We start from the raw sequence: 21,903 nt of genomic DNA on the forward strand, positions 1-21,903 counted from the left end.
TACCGCCACCTACTGACTGCGATTACACATGAACTCTGCCGTACAGACAATCTTACAGCCTGTCTACTAAATACACCGACGGCCCAAACTCGAAATAAATCAGCAAAAAAGTAAAACCTCTCTCGTTTCTGTCTTTTGAAACTGAAATTACACAGAATCTTTTCTTAAAGAACATAATAAAATAGTTATACGCCTCACACAGAGGGGGATACTTTTTAACTCTTAGGGATAAATGAGTCCACATAACAGTTATATTGAACCAATGTAAGAGAATGACATTAATCTGGTGGCACATTAAGACAGGAATTAATAATTATTGTGGGTGTTTTTTATGTCTCCTATCAACTTTATCATCTTATGAAATGAAAGAATACAAAAAATTAAATAGCCTCCCTACCAAAACATGGATTTATTAAAATACTATCTCCTGCATCCAAAAAAGTAAAATCTAAATTAAATAATTATGAGTTCAATATATTCCAGATGAATGCCACAGTATTATATGCAATATATTTTAAATACTAGCCTTGGAACTGTAACTAATAAGAGACGATGACGAAGAGATGTATGAGAGCTCATAAAGAAGAGACTCAGCTTAGTCACAGTTTTGTTGAATTACTTTCAACCATGGGTCTTGACCCCTAGTTAGAGTTAATGCAGAGGGACAACCAAATCAATGTTTGATTTATTTATTTATTTTTTTAATGGAAATAGATCACACGTTAACACGTTAATCATATTATTAGCAAAGATAAATAGGCCTGTTCCTAAAAGAAAAACCAAAGCAAACATTTCATTGTCAATACACAGCATTGGTGATGCCCATGAATCCACGATGTATAAATGTATGAATCTGTCAAAAGTTATTATTTTATTAGCTTAGTATTGTATGCATCATGTTAAGGCGTGTTTACACACGCTACTTTAGGCCCTACACATTATTTTTGGCCGCCAGATGGCAGTAAGACAGCTTCTTTCATCCCGCCTGCCGGAAATTAAACAGAAGAAGAAGTATCGTGAGCTGTCGCTGTGTGATGACGTGCTAAACCTCGGTGACCGTGAGCTTCTTTGACATGTTGGTTGAAAAAGAAACGTGCTGACAACAAACATGATGAATTTAGCGGCTTTAGTGCAGAGCCTCAGATGCTCGCTGTTACACATTGAGAGGAGACTCCTGCAGGCGGCCGGACTGACGATAGACAGACAGCTGGGTGAGTTTACTGACGGCAGCTAACAGGCGGCTAACCCCTGCTAACACACACACACACACACACACACACACACACACACACGCACACATTGTATTTCTCTGTTTTTCTTTTATATAATTTGAATTAATCTAATCTTTAAACTTGCTAACTTGGACCACCACATCTCTACATTGTGGTTAAGCTGAACTGATTGACTCAGGTTGCAGTATATTAATATTTACAGTTATGTCATCATTGACTGCATATTGTCACATATACTACATGCTATTCTATATTTTATTTGTCTTAACTTGTGTAAGACTCGGCTACATTATTGTGTTACCCTGGCTGCATCCTGGATCAAGGACATTTTAAGTTCTGTTTATCAAACAAACATGCATTAATGGTACCCCGATCAGATGATTTTAGAGATTTATTAAAAATCAGGAAAGGTGGATGCAGTGTCTGTTTTGACTGGTGTATGAAAAAAGTCCGGCCCCTACAGAAGTCATATCAATAGCTGTCCAATGTTGAATGCTTCAGTTGCTTTGCAAACCAACTCAGGTCTTTGGATCTTTATATTTCTGTGGATGAGACCTCTGAGAAGTTTTATTTTGAGTTAAAAAATGCACTACACCAGGTTCTATAACAGTGTTTGTGTGCAGGTCCAGCTCTGGCAGTAAATGGCCCCAGCCTCTTGCCTCAGCTCCGCAGGGAGGAGGAGCAGCAGCAGAGCCCCGAGCAGCCTGCTGGCCTCCTGGACAGCATCCTGTGGATGGCAGCACCCAAGAAGAGGCGCACCATAGAGATCAACCGCACCAGGAGGAGAGCTGAAAACAAACTCCTGAGAGTGAAGGTACTCTTTGGATCTTTAATTCAGTGTAATTTTTTTTGCGGTCATTTCACCCCAAAATCCAATAGTTACAAAACATTGTCTTATTTCCCTCCCGTCTGTACTGAACTCAGCTGTAACTCTCCCCTGTACATTTGAGATCAACAGCATTTGATTTGTGACAATAGATAAATAGAAAAATTACAGTCACCAAATTTAACAGGATTCCCTGTTATTTAGTGTGACTGTTGCAAACCTCAGTGTTATTCAGTTCATATGCAATACAGGGAATGATTAATTTAATATTGCACATTATTAACTTAATGAGTACATATCACCACTCAGATCAATAGTAAAATGGTTTCAGTATATATGTAATTAATCACAATCAGCACACAAGAAGTGTGTGTCAGCATTCAGGGAAATAACTGTTCATAACCAGAGGCACAAACCTCTTAAAATCTCTGAAGAGACTGCACATTTTAAATTCTGTAAAACTGATTCTTTATTTCTCAGTGCACCAGCCTGATTAATGTCATTTTAAATCAATATCTGACCTGTCATTTTAAGTTCTTGCAACAAAACCAAGATGTTAATGTGAACATCTCCAGTAGAGGTGTGCAGATATTATCGGTTGATCCGCTCATTATAAGTTGATCACACATACATTTGCAGTGTACGTTGTGTAACACATAATGCCAAAGATATATCAGAAATAATTAAGTTTGACTCACAGTTTCTCCATCTGTGTGTCTCTCTCTCTCAGAACAACATCGAGCCGTGTCTAGAGTGTGGCCACTTGAAGCAGAAACACATCATGTGTGGCTTCTGTTACGCCAAGGTGGCCAAGGAGACGGCTCGGATTCGTAGTCAGATACAAGCGATGGAAGGCGGCCCGCTGAGGGCCCCGACTGTGGAGACTGTCATCCTGTATGAGGGTGAGACACCGAGTGAGCAGGACAAAGACAAGAGGATTGTGGAGCGTCCCCGGAAGAGGCCGGCCTGGTTCAGTCAGTGATGCTGAGATATTAATGCAGAGTGTGGTACACACTTTGAGTTTAACACCGGTCAGACGCACACTGATGCTTCATATGATGCAGTAAACAGCATATTTTGTTCAGTCTGTTATTCAGTAAAAGCAGGTGGCTGATTGATCAGTTTTGTTTTCATAACTAACTTCCATAAAGTGATTGTTTGATCAGCAGTGACACCAGGAGACGTGATAAATGCCGGCACATCGGCCACAGTCACTTACAGCTGTGAACATACTGAACTGTATCAGCAATGTGTGTGTTTAGGGCCACAAAGTCATTCAAGTTTTGGGTATCAGATATAATTTTTTGTCATTGTTTCAATTGTTGTCATATGTTTGACAGACATACACTTACTGTATATTTGAATTTTTGAGAATAAATTTATCATTTGAAAAAAAGAATCTGATGAAAGTACCTTTTTCATTACAAAATAAATGAAGCCATGCAGTGTACATTTGCTTAGTTAAATAAGCAAAGAAAGAAACCACAAGATCATTTATATGAAATGTGGACATAATAAATGGTGATGAAGAGTGTCCTCTATAACCTGAAATCAAGGTTTAGGTGATAACAAAGTTACTAATACTACAGTCCATACTGCAGATAGTTGCCCCTAAAGCCTACTCACTGGACCTTTAAAATGAATGAAAAATGGCCACTAACCTGTTTCTAAGTGACATGTGGTTTTGTCTTTGTCAAATATGGAGAAACCACATGGAATCTGATAAGATGTCAAATCTGTGCAGTTCATACATAACAAATGATGACTGTATTTTGTGTCGCAACAATATTCCTGCTCTTATTTAATTTAATATTATCATTCTTCATTAAATGAAGGATTGCCTACTCATGATGGAAAACTAATTGCCACCTCTGAACTTGAATAGATGCCTGGTTTTGTTTATGGTTGTACCTTCATGTTGCCACAGCAACGTCTATTAGTCAGGATTCAGCATCAAACTGAGATCACGTAATACTGGCTCTTGTGTTGCAGGAACAGACTGTTTTTGCTGGGATGAGTCCAGCATACCTTCCAGTGCCTCAGTCACACCATCATACACTGATTCAGTTTCACCGTTACGCTTTGATTAAAGTGGAGAGTGCCAGTAATCAGGGTTCAAAGTGATATCTGTCATCGCTGTCACAATCATTTAATATTCACATCTTCAAGGAGCTTTAGAGCGGTGAACTAACAAAAACAAGGTCAGAACTGTACTGTAGAATCACATCACACTGTAAGTGGTTACACATACACGAGTCCAGCAAAGACTTTCACCTGCATCAAAAAAATAATCACATCCACCCATTATAACTGAAATAAAAATATGCTGGCAACACATCTGTTGAAATCTTGCTGTCCAGCAGTCTATCCTATTATCACACCTTCACAAAGAGTGTGGAATAATGAGATACAGAAGAGAGATCAGGAGATCTGCACACTGCATTAAAAGCTACCAGCTCATGAGAATAAACCATTCACACATCAGCTGCACAGTGTTGATGGTGCCAGAGAACTTTCTAAAAAATCGGTCAGTTACAAACATTCATTTTTGCAGTTTGTGATATGATTTTGGAACTGGCCTAGTTTTGGATTAATGAGTTGGATTATGACTGTCAAGTGAGTGATCTTATTGCTCTCAGCTGTCTCCTTCCTGTGACATGTGGTCTATGTGAGAGACATCTGAGGAGTTGGTGGATATTTTATTTGACCTGATTGGATGATCCCTGGATCCACGTCATTCAAGCGGACGAGTCATTTCTAGTGATTTTTTTTTTAATGGCATTGATCAAATCTCAGTGTGTTTTTATATTGCCTATGTATGAATAATCACAGAGAGCAACAAAACCAGTCAAATTCCTTATTGGTGCACACAAACTTGACCGATTCTGAGTTCTGTCAACACACACACACACACACACACACACACACACACACACACACACACACACACACACACACACACACACACACACACACACACACACACACGTTCCTATAGCATGAATTTAAAGACATTTCTCCAAACCTTTACTCACATGTACATAATCAAACCAGCACTGTAATACAAAGTATTTAAAGATACACTGGGGTAAATTGTACATGTTCAGACTGTATCATTTCAGATGACTTCTCATACTACAAACCAGTTCAAATAAATGAAAAAGGGGAGATTTCATTTTGGTTCACATGGTCGACTTGTGTCATGGAAAGATTTAACTCTCATTTTCACATGAAAACCAACCTTCAGGATGCCTGGAGTGAGGACATTCACGACATTCACCACGAAGTGATGCAGATGAGTAAAAATAGAAACAAGAGTGGATATTTAAGACATTGCCAAACACACACACATCTCAGACTACTTGGTACACACACAGACACACACATGGATGATGGCACAAGATATGATTGCTTGTTGTTGTCTTCCTTGAGTTTTAATTAAGTCAGACAGGCAGAGGACGTTTGTATCGACAAGTGCTCGCTTTTTACACAGAAGTCGCGGACATTCACACGCTCAACACAATCTCACCATGAACTGTGTGAGCAGAGGAGGCTGCTACCTGGTGAACTCCTACTGTGAGCTTCAGGAGGAAAACCAGTGGAGGAAGGAGAGCTACGAGGCATACTGGCTCAGCGTGGTCCTTGAGACCAGACCACAATACAAGTAAGTCCTTCTCACTAAAAATGATGATTTATTCTACATTAAGTATATAGCAAATGTTGAGTTTTCTGCTGTTTTTTTCTCTGTTATTTTAATATGAACTTTGTTGGATATGTAGCGCTGTGCAGCGTTCGGTATGTCGTAACAAGCAGCAAGGTCAAGGGTCAAGGACAACAGAGCAGACTGCGCACTTTTTATGTTTTTACTGTAAACACATGACATGAACACTGTACATACTGATTCACATACACAAAAAACTGCTGCTGTGCTGCATTGTTTGGGTTGCACTTAATGACCTCGTCCTGATGAGTGATGTCACCACAGGTATGTGACTCGTGACTGCTAAAGGAGAACACCTTTAATGTGTAATGTGGAGGCCAAAAATGTAAACAGCTTTAAAGTTTCACTAAACCACGAGCAGTGAACTTGCAGTCTTCTTTTTGAGAAGAAATGATCACAGCACTACTGCACTTGGATGCATTACAGAGAGAGCCTTTAAAATAATCTATCTTGTGTTTGTAATGTGTTCCAGGTTGACGCTGTCGGAAACAGACAACATTCGTAAAGAGAGTTACAAGCAGCAACAGGTGACCCACTTCACAGTTGAGAGGAGTCCCAGCCAGATACTGCGGCTGGGCAGCAACAGCACAGGCATGACAGAGCACCGGCTACCCTTGTTCAACATCGGCAAGGACCTACGTCGTGCCACCACCACCTTTGGGCGCACAGGACGGCCAGTCCCGGAGGATAATAGAGTGGTTAAACGGGAAATGACCGTCATAACTCGGGACAGTAGCAAGCCGGTCAGAGTGAACTTCAGAGCCTCGAGTCTGATGTCTTCACCGAGAGAAACGTCTCATCGGGTGAAAAGGAGGGAATGAAGAGTGGAGGGTATTTCTAATTGCAGTCCAGGAAATCTATCAGTCTTAGATTTTTGTAATATAAACACAATATTAGTATTTGTCAATGAAAGTTTGCTTCTAAATTGTATAAACTATCTTAGCTGTGACTTTTGAAAGAAAAAAACATTGTTTTTATGAATGGGAAACTTGTGGATATCTGATCTGCTAGGCAAATAGATAGTTTTAATATCCAAACTTAAAACTTTAGTGAAAAAAACTTAAAACTTATTGTTCTTGTAAGAAGTGTTTTAGGAGACATACGCTGGACTGGATTTTCTCCTAATTAAATTACCAGAATATTATCCTGAAAAGCTGGAATAAAGGTGAACTGATGATGAATTAATAAATCACAGGAAAAATGCATGAAACAGTGTCACACCCTCATGTAATTATGTAACTGAGCAGTTATTCGCATGTATTCTTGATGGATACCTTTTTTCTTTAATGTTTATACATATATGTATAATGAGCCTCCACATAAAGTAGCTATTGCTCTCAGCGATCGCTCTTTAGGACACGCACACAGTGGCAGCGCTCCCCAGCTTTATGATTGTCCCCTATCATAGAGCTGATATTGTACTTTGGTAAATGTATCAATATTTTGGAGATTCTAAGGAAAATCAAGAATTCTGGAAATTAAGTTCTCAAACCAGGAATTTATTAGGAGGATTTCACAGCACGGTTACAGTCGGTACATTTGAATTTATGGCATCACATCCAGCACTTAATCACCAAGTTATTGTCCAAAGAAAAACATAACGGCATAGAGAGTCTTGGCAACCTTTTACAAATGCTACAGCTTTAGTTCATCCATTCAATACTGGGATGACGTGTGAAGTAAAAAGGTGCTAGTTGACTATTTTTACTGAAGTATTGCGGTAAGGTGTTGAAGTCCAGAGCACTATTTTGCACTTTAACCCCTTTATTTAGATTCACATGCACCTTCAGTGTCCCGTCTCCCTGATAGCTAAAAAGCTCCCACAAACCTGCATTGAGGACTGGAAAGTTAAAACCAGTAATCAGACACACTATTCTACTGGATTTTGGCCATGTATCATAAATGGCAACACACATCAGAGTGTAAGGAGAGATGTCATACATGGAAGGACAGAAGTGCTGGTAAAAAAAAAAAATGAAGTCCCACGTTTATCATGATAAATATCTCCACCAATAGTCCATAAACTTGTTAATGAACGGTAACACACCTCACAGGGACTTCGATGTCTTTTCCATAACATCGTGTCATAAATAAAATATCCTTATCAATGTGTCGATTCCTGGCTGTTTTGTTTTATTGTGATTGTTTTTCCCCCAACGACATTTATAGCAACAAAGAGATGTGTAGTCAGTTAATGGGACACAAAATTCATAACCTAGGTGGAGGAAAAAAATTTCCAGACATACAATGTACACACCAGCAGTAATTCATGGCACTCGGAGAATGTGAGTTAAATTGACACAAATGTTCTGAAATATTTTCCAAGAAGAAAAGGGGGAAAAATACATCTCTTTGTATTTAACATCAGTGGTGTATCCAATATGGATATCACCTGACTGATCCTAGTGCATTTTTATCAATATGTTTCCCATATTTGTAAGTAGTTCATTTAAAGCTAATAAGTCTAGATTGGGGAAGTTATGGTGGTATTGTATTTCAGCATGCTCAAAACCTGACAAAATATCTCTTCTTTTTCCAAACCTCTGAGATCACTGGATGGTGTATTTCACACGTTGAACATGATCTTGTTGTGTTTCCATAACATCCCTGTCAAGTAAAGATAATGAAAGAGTGAAAAATACATGCGTTTTCCACCCCTGATCCACATACTTTCAACATTCTTCAGAGTCAAATGAAAACACCAACTGGTGTTTGTCACTTTGTATTAGACTTCCCTCCTAATATCGCTTCTTCAGCCCTCTTGTGTTTCTGGACAGTGACCTGCAGCTGCCAGTACTTGAGGTACACCCACATGAGACTGCCATTCTTCCTCTTGTCCATGTTTAGCAGGTCTGCACAGTGCTTATCTCTCTTAAAAATATCCTTCAGATCGGACTCTAGGTTCAGTTCCGCCCCTATGGGGTTTTTGACGACCTTAAGCAGCATATTCTTCTCCATCTCCAGCCGCTGATCCCGAGGTTGGATGAGGGAGCAGTAGGCATTCTGGCGCTCCACGAGCTGAGCCTCCAGCTCCTTCAGAGTGGCGGTGGCTCGCTGGTACCAGTTGTTCTCTCGCTCCAGGGCTTGATGCAGCATAGCCCCTGCAGCGCCAGACTTAACCAGCCTTTGCTTCTCTTCCTCCAAGGCCTCACGCTCCTTGTGAGGGGGAAGACAATGTTTCGGTTTGGGCAGGTTTGAAAGGAAACATGCACAATAGCAGAAATGGAGAACAAGATTTTACCTGATGTAACTGTTTCCGTTCTTCCATCAGCTGATGGCTCTGTGAGACCAGGGCCTGCTTGTAGCCTTTGACCCTTTGTCTCTCCTTCTCCAGCTCCAGCTCTAGTGTGGCTGCTGCCCTACTCCTCTCTATCAGTGTCCCTCGGTAGCGTGCTTCCATTTCGTTTTTTATTGCGGAAACATCCTTGTCATACTGGGCTTTGACCTGCTGGATCTCCCTCTGAGACTCCCTGGTCCAGATCCAACCTGAAGGTATGTTGGGAGTTGAGACATTTTCAAGATAATTAAGATATACCACTATCATCTTAAATTCATGCCCATGAATTTCCTGTAGCGCAAAATGATTGCATCAGTCCTGTAACACCTGCTCGTGTCCCAAGTTTGAGAAAGTAAGTGCAGTTAACATGGTGAAAGCATTACGTCGAAATAAAAATGACAAAGCATTCAAACGACAGGAACAGGAGCATAACATCTAATATCTAACAGGAATCAAACCAGTCATGTCCAAAGTCCAGCCCAGGAGCCAATTGTAGCCTGCAGACTAGGTTTTTAACAGCTCGTCTTTCAAAATATACTATATGGTTATTGTCTGCTAGGTAGAAGACATGACCACGGCAAAGAAGTGTAAAGTCAAGAGCGAGGGCCGCGTTGAAAAGATGATTACATTTTCACATAAAGATGAAACAGTTGCGTTTGTGTCATTTGTATGTTGTTTTTTTAAATAGTCCACATGATGCAAGAAGCAGCTAGCCCTAGGTGTTTTCACGTTATCTAATCTGGACCCTTTTCAAATAAGTATGGACACTTCAGTATTAAACTGTCTTTGGTAACAAGTTAAATGTCTAGATATACGAAATTCTTATGTTACAGCAGCAGGTTATTCGGGCATTGCACAGGAGCAGTGAAAACACAGTAAGATATATATCACACTAGAAAAGAGAAATACATTTACGTACAAAAAATGTATCTACTGAATAGAATATATATAGAACATACAGTATAAATAATATTCTATAATACACTATAAATATACTAACACACAAATACTAAACTATATCCATACGATAACTTAATACTGTTAAACGTGTGTTGATGTTTTAGTTTTAAAAATGCGGTGAGGTAGAGTAAGTAAATAAATGTGCAAATTGACCATGTGGACGGTTACTAGAGAGCAAATCAGAGTAGAGTTTTGTTGGGATAGAAAACTATTAAGCTGTCAATTGTGTCGGATAGAGGTGAGGTGTTGAGATATTGTTTGGGCAGGAAAGATTTCCTGTATTGGGCCTTGTGACAGCAAAGTTGAAGTCTGTTTGAGAAAAGGCTCAGCAGTCTGATTATCCACAATACCTAACAGTTTGTCTTCCTCTCCATCACAACTTCATGACTACTTGTGTTATTTGACAGTCCAATAAGAAAAGAGACAGTCCCAGTGAAGATGTATATTGTGCATATACTCTTGAGCTATGCACTTCTGAGCTGAGTGTGACAAATGAAAGCAAAGCCACACATACACACACACACACACACACACACACACACACACACACACACACTTAATATGAACTCACCCAGCTTTGCATGAACACATTTGATACCTACAAACTCAATGGCTCGACTGTTGTTCGCCCATATACATCTGTGCAACTTACGAAATGCAGCCAGTCCCAGCATGGGGACCAGCAGGGCGTAGTTCCATTGGTTGCCATCATCGGCCCCCGCCCCCCGTCCTCTGGGGTCTGGTTGGATGTTCCATCTGGGGGGGTCATTTAAGTTATTCATGGAGGCTGCACACACAGGAAAGACCAAAACATCAGTAATAATAGAGCACTTTGAAATTACATTGTAATAAATGTTTATATTTTGCAACTCAGTAAGCGTGGAAGTCACCGTGCTTGTTTAATCTCACAGTCATTGCAGTGCTCACGTCTTTATTACTTGCAGGTGCCAGTGGATAAATGCAACACTGAGAATCTACCATTAGCTGATTTCGCTTTAAACATAACCACATGATAATGAAGTCAAATGCGAAGTATCGTGTTTCAAAACACAGGGAAGGTCCGAGGGTCCATTAATGCTTTAGGCTCACAATTAAGCTAAATAAAACATTGACATGACTGGACAGTGTGTGTGGCACTGCTGATAGGATGTTGGAAATAAACACTTCATCTTAAAGTTCGATAGCAGTTAGCCCATCAGCATTTATCAAAAACACTGCGACAGGCAACAACAACAACAACAACAACAACAATACCAGTCTGACATAACTTGGAAGTTTGACAGCCCAGCTAACCACAAACAAGGCTAACTATGAGCTAACATGCTAGCTAACATTTAGCTTGCTGGCTCATGCTCGCTTGTGTATCTAATTCAAACATAACACGGGACATAATGGTTTTGCAAGTCCGACTACATGTCGGTGTGTGTTTTGTTGAGTATATGGTGCTGTGTCTCACCTTGAATGGAAAGTCTAGGTCACTTATACATTTGTTCCTGCACACCCCAGTTATACAATTTTACGCTGTAGCAGTCCATTAATATCGACGAGGGGGATTTCATGGAAAGCCACTTGTATAAAGATCACATTATGTTAAACGTAAAATCTTTATGTGTTTATATGAATACATTACAGTACAACAACTACTGTTTTTTTTTGCAGTTTAATCACATTAAAATATGTTATGACGAAAAAGCAATTAGGTGTAACATAAGTGATACCCCCATTTTCGCAAAGTGGTTCGGTCCATTGCTACGGAATATCTTATCCCTCCGCTGTGACTCTGAATCGGTCCTTCAACTGACAACATGGCGAGTGTTCGTGCTGCCTCTCGTCTCCTCTCCAAGAGGGTTTTATCCAAAACAAAAGCAGTAAGTAGTCACAGCTGGATACTTAGTATTCAAGTCATCTATGTGTTCTCTGTTTTAGCGCATCGATCGTCTTTTTCTTTACGCTGAAAGGGAGATTTTTTGCTTCACTTTGAGCTTTCGTAAGCGGCAGATTCCGGCTTGCGTAAGCTGTGTTATGTAGCTTAGGGTGTTTCAATGTGACACCTCAAAGAAAAGCTATTGTACGAGTCTAGCAAAATGCTATCTGTTTCATCTCTGTTCATTTCACATTATACATATAGATGAATGTTTCCTGCAAACTGTCAAAATTATTGAGGTATTCCAACATGATTATAAGAGTAACGTCAGTTGCCCTTGTGGAAAACAGTTTTAGCCACTTTGTGTTAGCTAGCCTGATGTTAATAGGATACAAAGCGAATATCCGTTAAGGCAACTGTAGACTACGTTATTCTTACCATGACACAATTGTTAGTTTTTAACGATCAACACGTTCAGATTGCGTTAAAAATTTTTTTAGAGTAATAATTACATGAATGCTTTATTACAGATTGTTATGAGAGTGATATCAGCATTATACCAATGTTTTTAATAGGTGATAAATTTAAACTTATTAGAAGACAATACCTGTAAGCAAGAAGCCTTCAGAATGGTCAGTGATCCAATTTTTCTGCTTTTGTTGAATATATCCGTTGATATATATTTTATCCTGCCAGGTCCCTGCTGCTGCAGTTCAGGGATCAAGGAACTTCCACTTCTCCATCTATGGCAAGAAGAAAAGTGCCAAAGTATCAGATGATGTAAGTTACATTTACACTGTAATGGAGATCGACATTCAATCTGGTTATTAGTGTGGATGCATGATGGGATACAGCATTGTATATAGGTAGAAATTATACTTAAATCATATATAATAACGGCTTCAAACTGGTTTTGCATACTCACAACACTCCCTTGCTATAGTGATAGATTCAGTTTCCAGCATTTGTTAAGCTGCTCTTTATTACATGTTTAACAATAACATGTCTCTTTTGTTGTTTTCAGATCTCTACTCAGTACCCAGTAGTGGATCATGAGTTTGATGCTGTGGTGGTGGGAGCTGGAGGAGCAGGACTCAGAGCTGCTTTTGGACTGTCTGAGGCTGGCTTCAACACTGCCTGCGTCACCAAGCTCTTCCCCACCAGGTCTCACACTGTCGCTGCACAGGTACGATAACACATTTTATGTCTTCATTGAGGAAATAGATCATTTTGAATGTTTTTCTGCAGAATTTCATCAGGGTCCTTCAGCATTCATTATTCTGGGATTTAACAAAGTCACAATACAGATAAGAGATTTATTACGCAACGCTTTTATCAACATAATCAAAAGTAGTGCGCCTTCCTTTTCATGGTATTGAATTGCTGAATATTTACCTGGTTCACAGGGTGGAATCAATGCAGCTCTGGGGAACATGGAGGATGATGACTGGAGGTGGCATTTCTACGACACAGTAAAGGGATCTGATTGGCTGGGAGACCAGGATGCTATACACTACATGACGGAGCAGGCTCCTGCAGCTGTAGTGGAGGTAAGGACACACATACATGCACATCAGTGGTTATGTTAGCTGCATTAATTAATTTCTGCATTGTGGCACTAGAGCAGGACATTTATAAGATGTAAATCACTGAATTAGAATATGCAAAGTAACATTCAGGGAATAGTGTTGCTCCATTTATATCTATTTAGTTTACGCCTCAAAACCTTACTTTTTTTGTCAGCTGATCAGATCTTATATTATACAACTTTTTTTCAGTGCTTCACATCATCATGGCTCTTTCCTCATACTGAAATGACACAACAGCAAATCATAACCTCATGTTGTTGGGCCTCTTTTGCAGCTGGAGAACTTTGGCATGCCGTTCAGCCGCACAGAAGACGGGAAGATCTACCAGCGGGCCTTTGGAGGTCAGAGTCTCAAGTATGGAAAAGGAGGCCAGGCCCACCGCTGCTGCTGTGTAGCAGACAGGACAGGACACTCGCTACTGCATACACTTTATGGACGGGTAAGTCCACACACTTGTTCTCCATCTTTTCTCCAAACTCAGTCCATACATGAAGCACCACGATATACCATATAACCACGTCATATATCTGTCGGCCCTGCTGTTTTCTTTTCAGTCGCTTCGTTATGACACCAGTTACTTTGTGGAGTACTTTGCCCTGGACCTGCTAATGGAAAATGGAGAGTGCAAAGGAGTGATTGCTCTGTGCATGGAGGACGGATCTATTCACCGCTTCAGAGCACAGAATACTGTTATTGCTACCGGGTAAGTATCACACTCACTGTTGGCAAAAACAGAAAAAGTCAACACTTTATCTTCATTCATAATTCTAGTTAACTACCATAGTTTGAGAGTTGATAGGAGACATATGAAGTTTATATATGAGTTCAATCTTTCCTTCCAGGGGTTATGGAAGAACCTATTTCAGCTGCACATCTGCCCACACCAGCACAGGAGATGGAAATGCAATGGTGACCAGAGCGGGTCTGCCCTGCCAGGATTTGGAGTTTGTACAGTTCCATCCCACTGGTGAGAAAACTGAAACTTATTAACTTATTAAACCTAAGTCATAGATAGTTCTCCTGTTAAGGCATGAAAGCAGCAGAGATAAAGCAGGATCTTATTTTCAAAGACAGTCGCTCAACAGCAGCTACATGCATACTTAAAAGACATATCTCGATTATTTATAGTGGTTTCAGCAAGCAAAGTTATTCTATCAATGGCTGGTTAAAGTCCATTATTTTATCGTTTAGTTATAAAGGTGTGATAAGACACTGTTTGATTCAGCTGTGTTTTATTCTCAGTCTGCTTGTCCTTTTGTGTAGTGGTTGTAGCCATTCTCTGTTCCTCTCGAAGTTGTAATTGCACAGACAAATGAGATTCTGAGAGATATGAGTATATGAGTCCGTTAATATGTGTTATTTCAGTGCTCTCGTTCTTAGCTGACGCTGTTCAGACCTCGCTGTTTACATTGAGCTCCAAACAGACCTCAGTTGCATAAAGACAAGTGGTCATCTTTATTTTTGTTCCTGCTGGATATTTGACACCAGACTCCTCAGTTATATATGTGGCCTGCAGGAGGTCACCAAAGGCTCAGTGACTGCAGAGTTATCTCACCTTTTACATATGACGCACCTTCTTTGCGAGTCGTCAAAGTGTGTTGTTGGATAAATACCAAGCCTTGGACTGTAAAGACTGGCATGAACAACCAAAGTAATTATAGTTTATGATAAGCTAGATGATAAGATCGGGTTCTTAAGCTGCAGTTGACAAAAGTGATCAATGGCCTATGAGTGCACAAAACTGTCCTACAAAATGTTTTTTATTGTAGAACATAAAAGAACAATAAAAACAGTAGCTTAACAGGGCTGAAAGGATTGTGTCAAATTGCTGTCAGCATGTCGAGGTTTATTTTAGAAAGAACTTAACTGATGACTGATTCTATTCCTTTTTCTAATACAATGAATTAATATTAGCACTTAGAGCCAACACAGTGTCAAAACTAACTAATTTTTGGTGCTCCAGAGGAGTAAAATTATAGTGTAAAAGCTAAAGTAAATATACTTATCACTGTTCAGCCAATGAAGCATACTATTACAGTTTTTATTGAGACTATATTGTGTCATAACAATAAAGCTGATCTTATGCTTCATTGATGGGAATGTGTTATGGATCTATCACATCCATTATACTGAGGAATCCTATCAGGGGTTTTTTTTCACTTCAAAGATAATTTATTTAAAGCTATATTTGGTACCTTAAAAAATAACTTTAAAAACATTTTTTTTTTGCTTAAACTGCCACTATATTCACTTTGCAGTAGATAATAATAAACTGTGAAAAATATAAATCCTATTCTGGCTTTACCAAGAAGAAAAAAACAGGATTTGATGTCAGTGTTTGCAATGTGTGAATTCATATAGAATAACTGAACTGCGTCTCTTATTTCATCAAAATGTGAGTCCCTTTAAACGTGTGAATCTTCACAGGAATCTACGGAGCTGGTTGCCTGATCACAGAGGGTTGCCGTGGTGAGGGAGGCATCCTGATCAACAGTGAGGGAGAGCGCTTCATGGAGCGTTACGCACCAAACGCCAAAGACCTGGCCTCCAGAGACGTGGTGTCTCGCTCCATGACCATAGAGATCAGAGAGGGCAGGTATGGACAAATTATGTGTGTGTATCAAGTAACTGCACATGCAAAAATGTAATATTTCAAGCATATAAAAGTTATATTTGATTCATGTTTTGCTTTTTTCCTTTAGGGGTGTTGGTCCAGAGAAGGACCATGTGTACCTGCAGCTTCACCACCTGCCTCCCCAGCAGCTGGCCACAAGGCTGCCCGGTATCTCAGAGACGGCCATGATCTTTGCTGGAGTCGACGTCACCAAAGAGCCCATCCCCGTCCTGCCGACCGTTCACTACAATATGGGTGGAGTACCCACAAACTACAAGGGACAGGTATGTACTGTAAGCACAGCAATGTGCATCCACATACGTTCCCTCCACACTGTCTATTAAGTTGTTGACAGACAAAGGGACACACGTTTCATTTTTCTCTCATAAGGTGATCACTCATACCGACGGAAGCGACAAGGTGGTTCCTGGACTGTATGCCTGCGGTGAGGCGGCATGCGCTAGTGTCCACGGTGCTAACCGGCTGGGCGCTAACTCTCTGCTGGACCTGGTGGTGTTCGGCAGAGCCTGCGCCCTCACCATCGCCGAGGAGCACAAACCAGGTGAGGACCTGTCATGATATGTATTTATTTTATTTTTTTTTTCCAGATTTATCATCTTTAATTTTTTTTTTTTTTCCAAATTTGACACTAGAGCATTATGATGAAAAAAACGGATTTATTTTTCACTACGGCTGTAAATTATGTCATATTAACATGGCTTATTTAGAGGAAAGAAAAATATGGCGGCATCGTTTGAGAAAAATCAATTCACCTTTTGTCTTGATATCAAATAACACCTCTCCCACTGCCATCATCGCTCCTGTACACATCGCCTGCATGCTTCACTGCGGACGTTTTGTTTTCTCTCCAGGAGAGAAACTGTCCCCTCTGGCACCCAGTGCAGGAGAGGAGTCTGTCGCCAACCTGGACAAGCTGAGGTTTGCCAACGGAAGCCTGAGGACCTCTGAGATCAGGCTCAACATGCAGAAGGTACGCACACAAACACACAAGCTCATTAGGGTTATCTATTCGAAAAATTGCTTGGAACTGTGTCTGACGAAGTATAGGTACAGGAAGTTACACCTCATAAGAGAATATGTGAAGTCACTGTACATGAAATGCCTTATTGTACCGGTGTTTTTCCACAGAAAACTCTAGAAACTAATGTTAATCATGAGTCTCTCTTCCTGCCTGTTCGCTCAGACCATGCAGGCCCACGCTGCAGTGTTCCGCACCGGCGCCGTGCTGAAGGAGGGATGCGACAAGATGGACGCCGTCTACCAGACCCTGGATGACATCAAGACCTTTGACAGAGGTACTGCACCACTTTGTGCGCCTGTTCCTGTCTGTTTACATATTCTTCCCCCTCTTTCTGCAAAACGTGACACACTGTAAGTCATGAAATACCTCTCCTCCAGGCATTGTGTGGAACACAGACTTGGTGGAAAGTTTGGAGCTGCAGAATCTGATGCTGAACGCTGTCCAGACCATCCACTCTGCCGAGCAGAGGAAGGAGAGCAGGGGAGCGCACGCCAGAGAGGACTTCAAGGTCAGTTTCATCATACTTTGTCTGTGTGTATGTGTGTCTTTATCTATTGTTCTTGCTGTACTTTTCCTCCGCCTCCCCTGTTGGTCTCTACATGTTTGTGTCAGTGCCACTGTTTTCCTTTTCTTTGTTATTCTCTGGCTACTTCACATCGGTTAAGATCAATCTCCCACTCTCTGCTCCTGACTTTAATTCCCTTTCTTGATCTGTTCGACTCTAAACTGACTTTATTTATATTTGTTTCTGTGAATAATGAGCAAAAATAAATTCCCAGTTCATATTTCAGCCAGTCTCTCTTCTGACGTTGTGTTTCATCACTACATTCCAGGACCGTATCGATGAGTATGACTACTCAAAGCCTCTGCAAGGTCAGGAGAAGAAGCCCTTCGATCAGCACTGGAGGAAACACACTATGTCCTATGTAGACCCCAAGACTGGGAAGGTACAGTCCCCTCTCACTGTGTGTTGTCGTGCTTACAGCAGGAAATTAAGCTACTCTAGTTGTCATTATTAACTTTAAAGGCCAGCCGAGTCACTCAGTTGAATAAATCTTTGTTTCCTTTAATCACAGGTGACCCTGGAGTACCGCCCTGTTATTGACAACTCCCTGGACGAGCAGGACTGTGCCCACGTCCCCCCTGCCATCCGCTCCTACTAAGAACATATGCTCCCCCTCTCCCCCCTCTCACATTCAGTTCACTCATTTGTCTGCTATTTATGAAGAAACATTTCCTGCAATAGAACTGACATTCTGGGACAAACAATGCTCACAGTTACACGCGTATATCCCTTTTGTTAAATGGTTACACACAAAACTGTCTTCTTCATAAACTTCCCTTTTGTCTCACCTGCCTGTTCCTCTGTGTGCTTTGCCTTCATCTAATCGGCGTGCAGTTGATAAGATATTCCAACATGGGTCTTGTGACTTGTGTATATATGATGAGAAGCTTAAGACAAGTGGGTGATTATTCAGCCTCTATCTAAAGAACTGACGTTGCAAGCTTAGTTTTCTGTGATAACGCCACACTCTTGTTTCCAAGTCTTGCATTTGGGTTTCAAACATAACTTCTCTCCTTTGGCTTTCTGAAGTGAAGAGGTGGTGGGAATGATTGCAAATTTGAAATGCAAATGTCGCAGACAAGCCACAGAGGGAAGTTATGAGTATGTAAATATTGCATAAATGTACAATAAACATGACGAGTTATACTGTATGTACGTGTTGAAGTGTGAGGTAGTGTCTTCTCACTCATTATGGCCTTCAATTTCAGATACTTTGATGTGAAACTTAATGTGTGTGTGATCCAAATGACAAAGTACATAATCTATCTCATGCTCAGTAGATAATCAGCTGATAGACTTAATTGAACCAAATTAAACAGCTTAATGCATGTAGGTATGTACTGTATATGGTGTCACATGTGCTGGAACAAAGGCTTCGATACATTTTGGTGTTGCTGTTGCCTTCTCTAATTACAAAATAACTTTTTAGTAAAGGGTCAGTTGCAAACACAAAGCTATTTGAGTTATTACGCTTTTATGTTGCTGACATGTGGTCTTCCAGAGGTCATTATTCTGTGCAAATACTGTTGCAAGCTCTTAGTGCTACAGGGATGAGAGCGGTTTCTGCTCAAACAAAGCGCGTGTGATGTAGAATTGATGGGAAATCCTCACGTATTGCACAAACTTGCCACAATTTCTGCAGCTCCATAAATGACTTTGAAGGATGTATTTCTTGGCTTAATTTATTTGCTTGTTTTTAAAATGGTCTGAGTTAATTTTCTTCAGGTTTTGCCATTTGTACTTATTTTCATATGTTCAATAAAGTGTAGACTATGCATAGAAACAAGAGCTTTTGGTTGTCTTCGTCCTGTGGGCAGGGAGTGGACACAACAGCACTAACACCTGCAACAGCAAAGGTTTCGTGTCAAAATTCAGGGGTGGGGGGGACATATAAAACCAGGTTTTCCGCGGTCATGGCAAATCTGGAAAAGTCATGGAAATTTCTCAATCTCATTTTCCAGGCCTGGAAAATTATTGGACTAGTAAAAATCATTGAAAGTTTTGAAGAAGTTATGGAACTGTTGTGATTGAATTGTTACAGTAATTTCCTGTCGATAACCTTCCACGTCCAGTTGTAAGGCCTATAAAGGGTTATGGGGTTAACTCTAAGTGTATGCTTAACATTCTTAAGTTATTGTTTTCCAGACTTGCAATCAGGAATAACTTTATGATCAAATGCATTAAGAAAACACTGATAGTATAGTAAATTTGTTTTTTTTCTAATTGCTTGAAAGCCAGTGCCAGACTGATATACTGTAGGTGCTTGTATGTATGTGCACGTAGTTTTAAGTATTAGAAGTGATTATGAACTTAACCAACTATTAGGGACTGGACAAAGGTTCCTTGTTCATTTTCATACAATAATAAAATTGAGTAAATTGTACTTTACAGTTCTGTTTATGTTATACATTGTGAATGTTCTCAGAAATGTTATAATGGGTCCTTATAGTCATGGAAAAGTTTTGTAAAACGTCCTGTGCTACTTTCAAGTTTTTACTTGGGGGATTGAGAAAGGGTAGTTATATGCACATAACATAGGTGCAAGGCTTTCAAAAAACAGCATACATGAGGAAAAAAGTCATGCCTGCAAATGGAAAAAGTGAAGCCTGCACACTTACTCCATGCCACACCTGTGCTAAATATCAAGGGGGACCTGCCACCCGAATCCCCCCCCGATATGGACCCCTGCATATTCCAGCACTATGAAGTTAAAGAGCTCTATTTTAAATCCTGCATGTACTTCACAAAGTTTAATTGTAGACATATACAATCTCTGGTCTTTTCTGAGTCATATCGACTCGCAGCCTTATTGTGTCCAATGTGTGTTTATGGCCACTAGGTGGCAGCAAAAAACACACTGAAAACAAATCTCTTGCAGCAGGATGACAAGGTTAAAGAATGGTGTGTGTTCTCCATGGCTGCTCTCATATAATATTAGTTATCTTCCCACAGCAGTGACACTGTTTAACTTTATTCTGATAAAGGGCTGTAATATGTTGAGTGGTGCAGTTCTTGTATAGTAGTGCTGTTGTAAGCACTGTTTTTACCTTACAAGAATATCTGCAGTAGGAAGTCAATAACCACGAAACAAAATACTGAAGAAACCCAAGCCTATTTAATATCCTGGCCAGCTGTAACAGCCAAACCCAGAGAGGTCAGAGCTGAAAGGGATGTGGATGGATTTGGCTTTCTTCGTATTCACACAAACAACAATACTGTTGTGTGTAAAGAGAGGAAAAAAAATACTCAGTTTACCTTTAAGCCGCTCCCTGTGTTGAATCAGCCGTGAGCCACTAACTGCACCTGTATGGGACCGTTTCTGACACATGGTCACCATATGTCATCAAACTATGATCTTACACCATTACATTTTTTTACAACACCACAGAGTAAAGTACTCACTAGATACAGGAAGAGCAAATATTAGAGTTGGCACACATTACTGCCTGCCGTGTGACACTGACGTCCACCAGAGCGAATGTAGGCACAGATAAGGACAATTGCAGAGAAATGCTCATGTTAGAGCAGCTACAAAGAGATTTTGACTGGTTATAAAACAGTCTTAATTTTCATAATGATGCCTCTATATTTAGATAAAGTAATATTGTTTTAAGAAAGAAGTCTGAAGCAGATTTTTATGTACCAATGCTACTGATTGACAATATGGCACAATGTTGTGGCCCAAGGTCTATGCGTTTGACACGTGTGCTTAAACAGGTGTTTACAGCTTACAAAGGCTGAGACAGGATCAGTTAAGTGTATTAAATTCACATACATATTCTAAGTAAGTATTATTAAGTCAACTTACCATAGGCTCGTACATGCCATGTAACCCTCTGTGACTTTTAGCAAGTGACAAGTATGATTTTCACAACAGTGATTTTCAAATGAAAATTACTGTCATTCCTCTCCTTTTTAATATTAAACTAACTACAAACAACACATTGTATCAGACATTTCTGGGAGGTATTGTGTCAAGGTCAGTGTTGCTGCAACAGTGTGTTTCTTCACTACATGTGGTTCTTCTCAAAACACGAGTGGTGAGGAAACCTCAAGACTGAAGAGTGCAGCCGTTATAAGAAAGGTACAAGCCACTTGATAAAATCTGAGCGGCCTATTTCCAGGGTAGATGGATTCCGGTAATCTCATATTATTAATGTGTCAATACTGTGCAATTGCAAAACTTTGTCCTCTTTGTAAATCAGACACATTA

At 40.2% G+C, this 21,903-nt stretch overlaps 4 protein-coding genes across 7 annotated transcripts; 3 read left to right on the forward strand and 1 right to left on the reverse strand.

Annotated features, from left to right (window-relative positions):
* The first annotated feature begins 1,018 nt into the window (after positions 1-1,018).
* On the forward strand, positions 1,019-3,454 carry mrpl32 (mitochondrial ribosomal protein L32). The gene is made up of 3 exons (XM_042490476.1): positions 1,019-1,211; positions 1,856-2,046; positions 2,789-3,454. The coding sequence occupies exons 1-3, from the start codon at positions 1,109-1,111 to the stop codon at positions 3,038-3,040; spliced, it is 546 nt and encodes a 181-aa protein (XP_042346410.1). The 5' UTR covers positions 1,019-1,108; the 3' UTR covers positions 3,041-3,454.
* A 1,978-nt stretch (positions 3,455-5,432) lies between these two features.
* zmp:0000000930 lies at positions 5,433-7,889 on the forward strand. The gene is made up of 2 exons (XM_042489640.1): positions 5,433-5,722; positions 6,252-7,889. The coding sequence occupies exons 1-2, from the start codon at positions 5,589-5,591 to the stop codon at positions 6,598-6,600; spliced, it is 483 nt and encodes a 160-aa protein (XP_042345574.1). The 5' UTR covers positions 5,433-5,588; the 3' UTR covers positions 6,601-7,889.
* Positions 7,258-20,981, reverse strand: ccdc127a (coiled-coil domain containing 127a). Of its 4 annotated transcripts, none has more exons than XM_042489638.1 (5): positions 20,946-20,981; positions 12,488-12,623; positions 10,669-10,803; positions 9,021-9,265; positions 7,258-8,935 (listed from the first exon to the last, which is right to left on the reverse strand). In XM_042489638.1, exons 3-5 carry the CDS (start codon positions 10,796-10,798, stop codon positions 8,495-8,497), a joined length of 816 nt encoding a protein of 271 aa, XP_042345572.1. In that variant the 5' UTR covers positions 10,799-10,803; positions 12,488-12,623; positions 20,946-20,981; the 3' UTR covers positions 7,258-8,494. The 4 variants fall into 4 exon arrangements, with proteins under 4 accessions (XP_042345572.1, XP_042345570.1, XP_042345573.1 ...); XM_042489636.1 differs by lacking the exon at positions 20,946-20,981 and adding an exon at positions 12,806-12,896; XM_042489639.1 differs by lacking the exon at positions 20,946-20,981 and having other exon boundaries at positions 12,488-12,628.
* Positions 11,816-19,476, forward strand: sdha (succinate dehydrogenase complex, subunit A, flavoprotein (Fp)). The gene is made up of 15 exons (XM_042489635.1): positions 11,816-11,884; positions 12,577-12,660; positions 12,905-13,066; positions 13,287-13,430; positions 13,744-13,908; positions 14,024-14,172; positions 14,312-14,436; positions 15,897-16,065; positions 16,172-16,367; positions 16,474-16,645; positions 16,956-17,074; positions 17,288-17,399; positions 17,503-17,633; positions 17,959-18,072; positions 18,202-19,476. The coding sequence occupies exons 1-15, from the start codon at positions 11,822-11,824 to the stop codon at positions 18,286-18,288; spliced, it is 1,992 nt and encodes a 663-aa protein (XP_042345569.1). The 5' UTR covers positions 11,816-11,821; the 3' UTR covers positions 18,289-19,476.
* Positions 20,982-21,903: the final 922 nt, after the last annotated feature.

The sequence above is a fragment of the Plectropomus leopardus genome, chromosome 7 (genome assembly GCF_008729295.1).
Source record: "Plectropomus leopardus isolate mb chromosome 7, YSFRI_Pleo_2.0, whole genome shotgun sequence".
Classification (NCBI taxonomy): Eukaryota; Metazoa; Chordata; class Actinopteri; order Perciformes; family Serranidae; genus Plectropomus; species Plectropomus leopardus.

What these genes read in the sequence shown, in the direction of transcription:
- sdha (XM_042489635.1), top strand. Translation starts at nt 11,822, where the DNA reads ATGGCGAGTGTTCGTGCTGCCTCTCGTCTCCTCTCCAAGAGGGTTTTA. An exon ending in AATACTGTTATTGCTACCGG is followed by an intron (nt 14,173 to 14,311) that starts GTAAGTATCACA and finishes CTTTCCTTCCAG; the next exon opens with GGGTTATGGAAGAACCTATT. An exon ending in CGCCGAGGAGCACAAACCAG is followed by an intron (nt 16,646 to 16,955) that starts GTGAGGACCTGT and finishes TTTTCTCTCCAG; the next exon opens with GAGAGAAACTGTCCCCTCTG.
- zmp:0000000930 (XM_042489640.1), top strand. Translation starts at nt 5,589, where the DNA reads ATGAACTGTGTGAGCAGAGGAGGCTGCTACCTGGTGAACTCCTACTGT. An exon ending in GAGACCAGACCACAATACAA is followed by an intron (nt 5,723 to 6,251) that starts GTAAGTCCTTCT and finishes AATGTGTTCCAG; the next exon opens with GTTGACGCTGTCGGAAACAG.
- ccdc127a (XM_042489638.1), bottom strand. Translation starts at nt 10,798, where the DNA reads ATGAATAACTTAAATGACCCCCCCAGATGGAACATCCAACCAGACCCC. An exon ending in GCTGGGACTGGCTGCATTTC is followed by an intron (nt 9,266 to 10,668) that starts GTAAGTTGCACA and finishes ACATACCTTCAG; the next exon opens with GTTGGATCTGGACCAGGGAG. An exon ending in AACGGAAACAGTTACATCAG is followed by an intron (nt 8,936 to 9,020) that starts GTAAAATCTTGT and finishes CCCCCTCACAAG; the next exon opens with GAGCGTGAGGCCTTGGAGGA.
- mrpl32 (XM_042490476.1), top strand. Translation starts at nt 1,109, where the DNA reads ATGATGAATTTAGCGGCTTTAGTGCAGAGCCTCAGATGCTCGCTGTTA. An exon ending in GACGATAGACAGACAGCTGG is followed by an intron (nt 1,212 to 1,855) that starts GTGAGTTTACTG and finishes GTTTGTGTGCAG; the next exon opens with GTCCAGCTCTGGCAGTAAAT. An exon ending in ACAAACTCCTGAGAGTGAAG is followed by an intron (nt 2,047 to 2,788) that starts GTACTCTTTGGA and finishes TCTCTCTCTCAG; the next exon opens with AACAACATCGAGCCGTGTCT.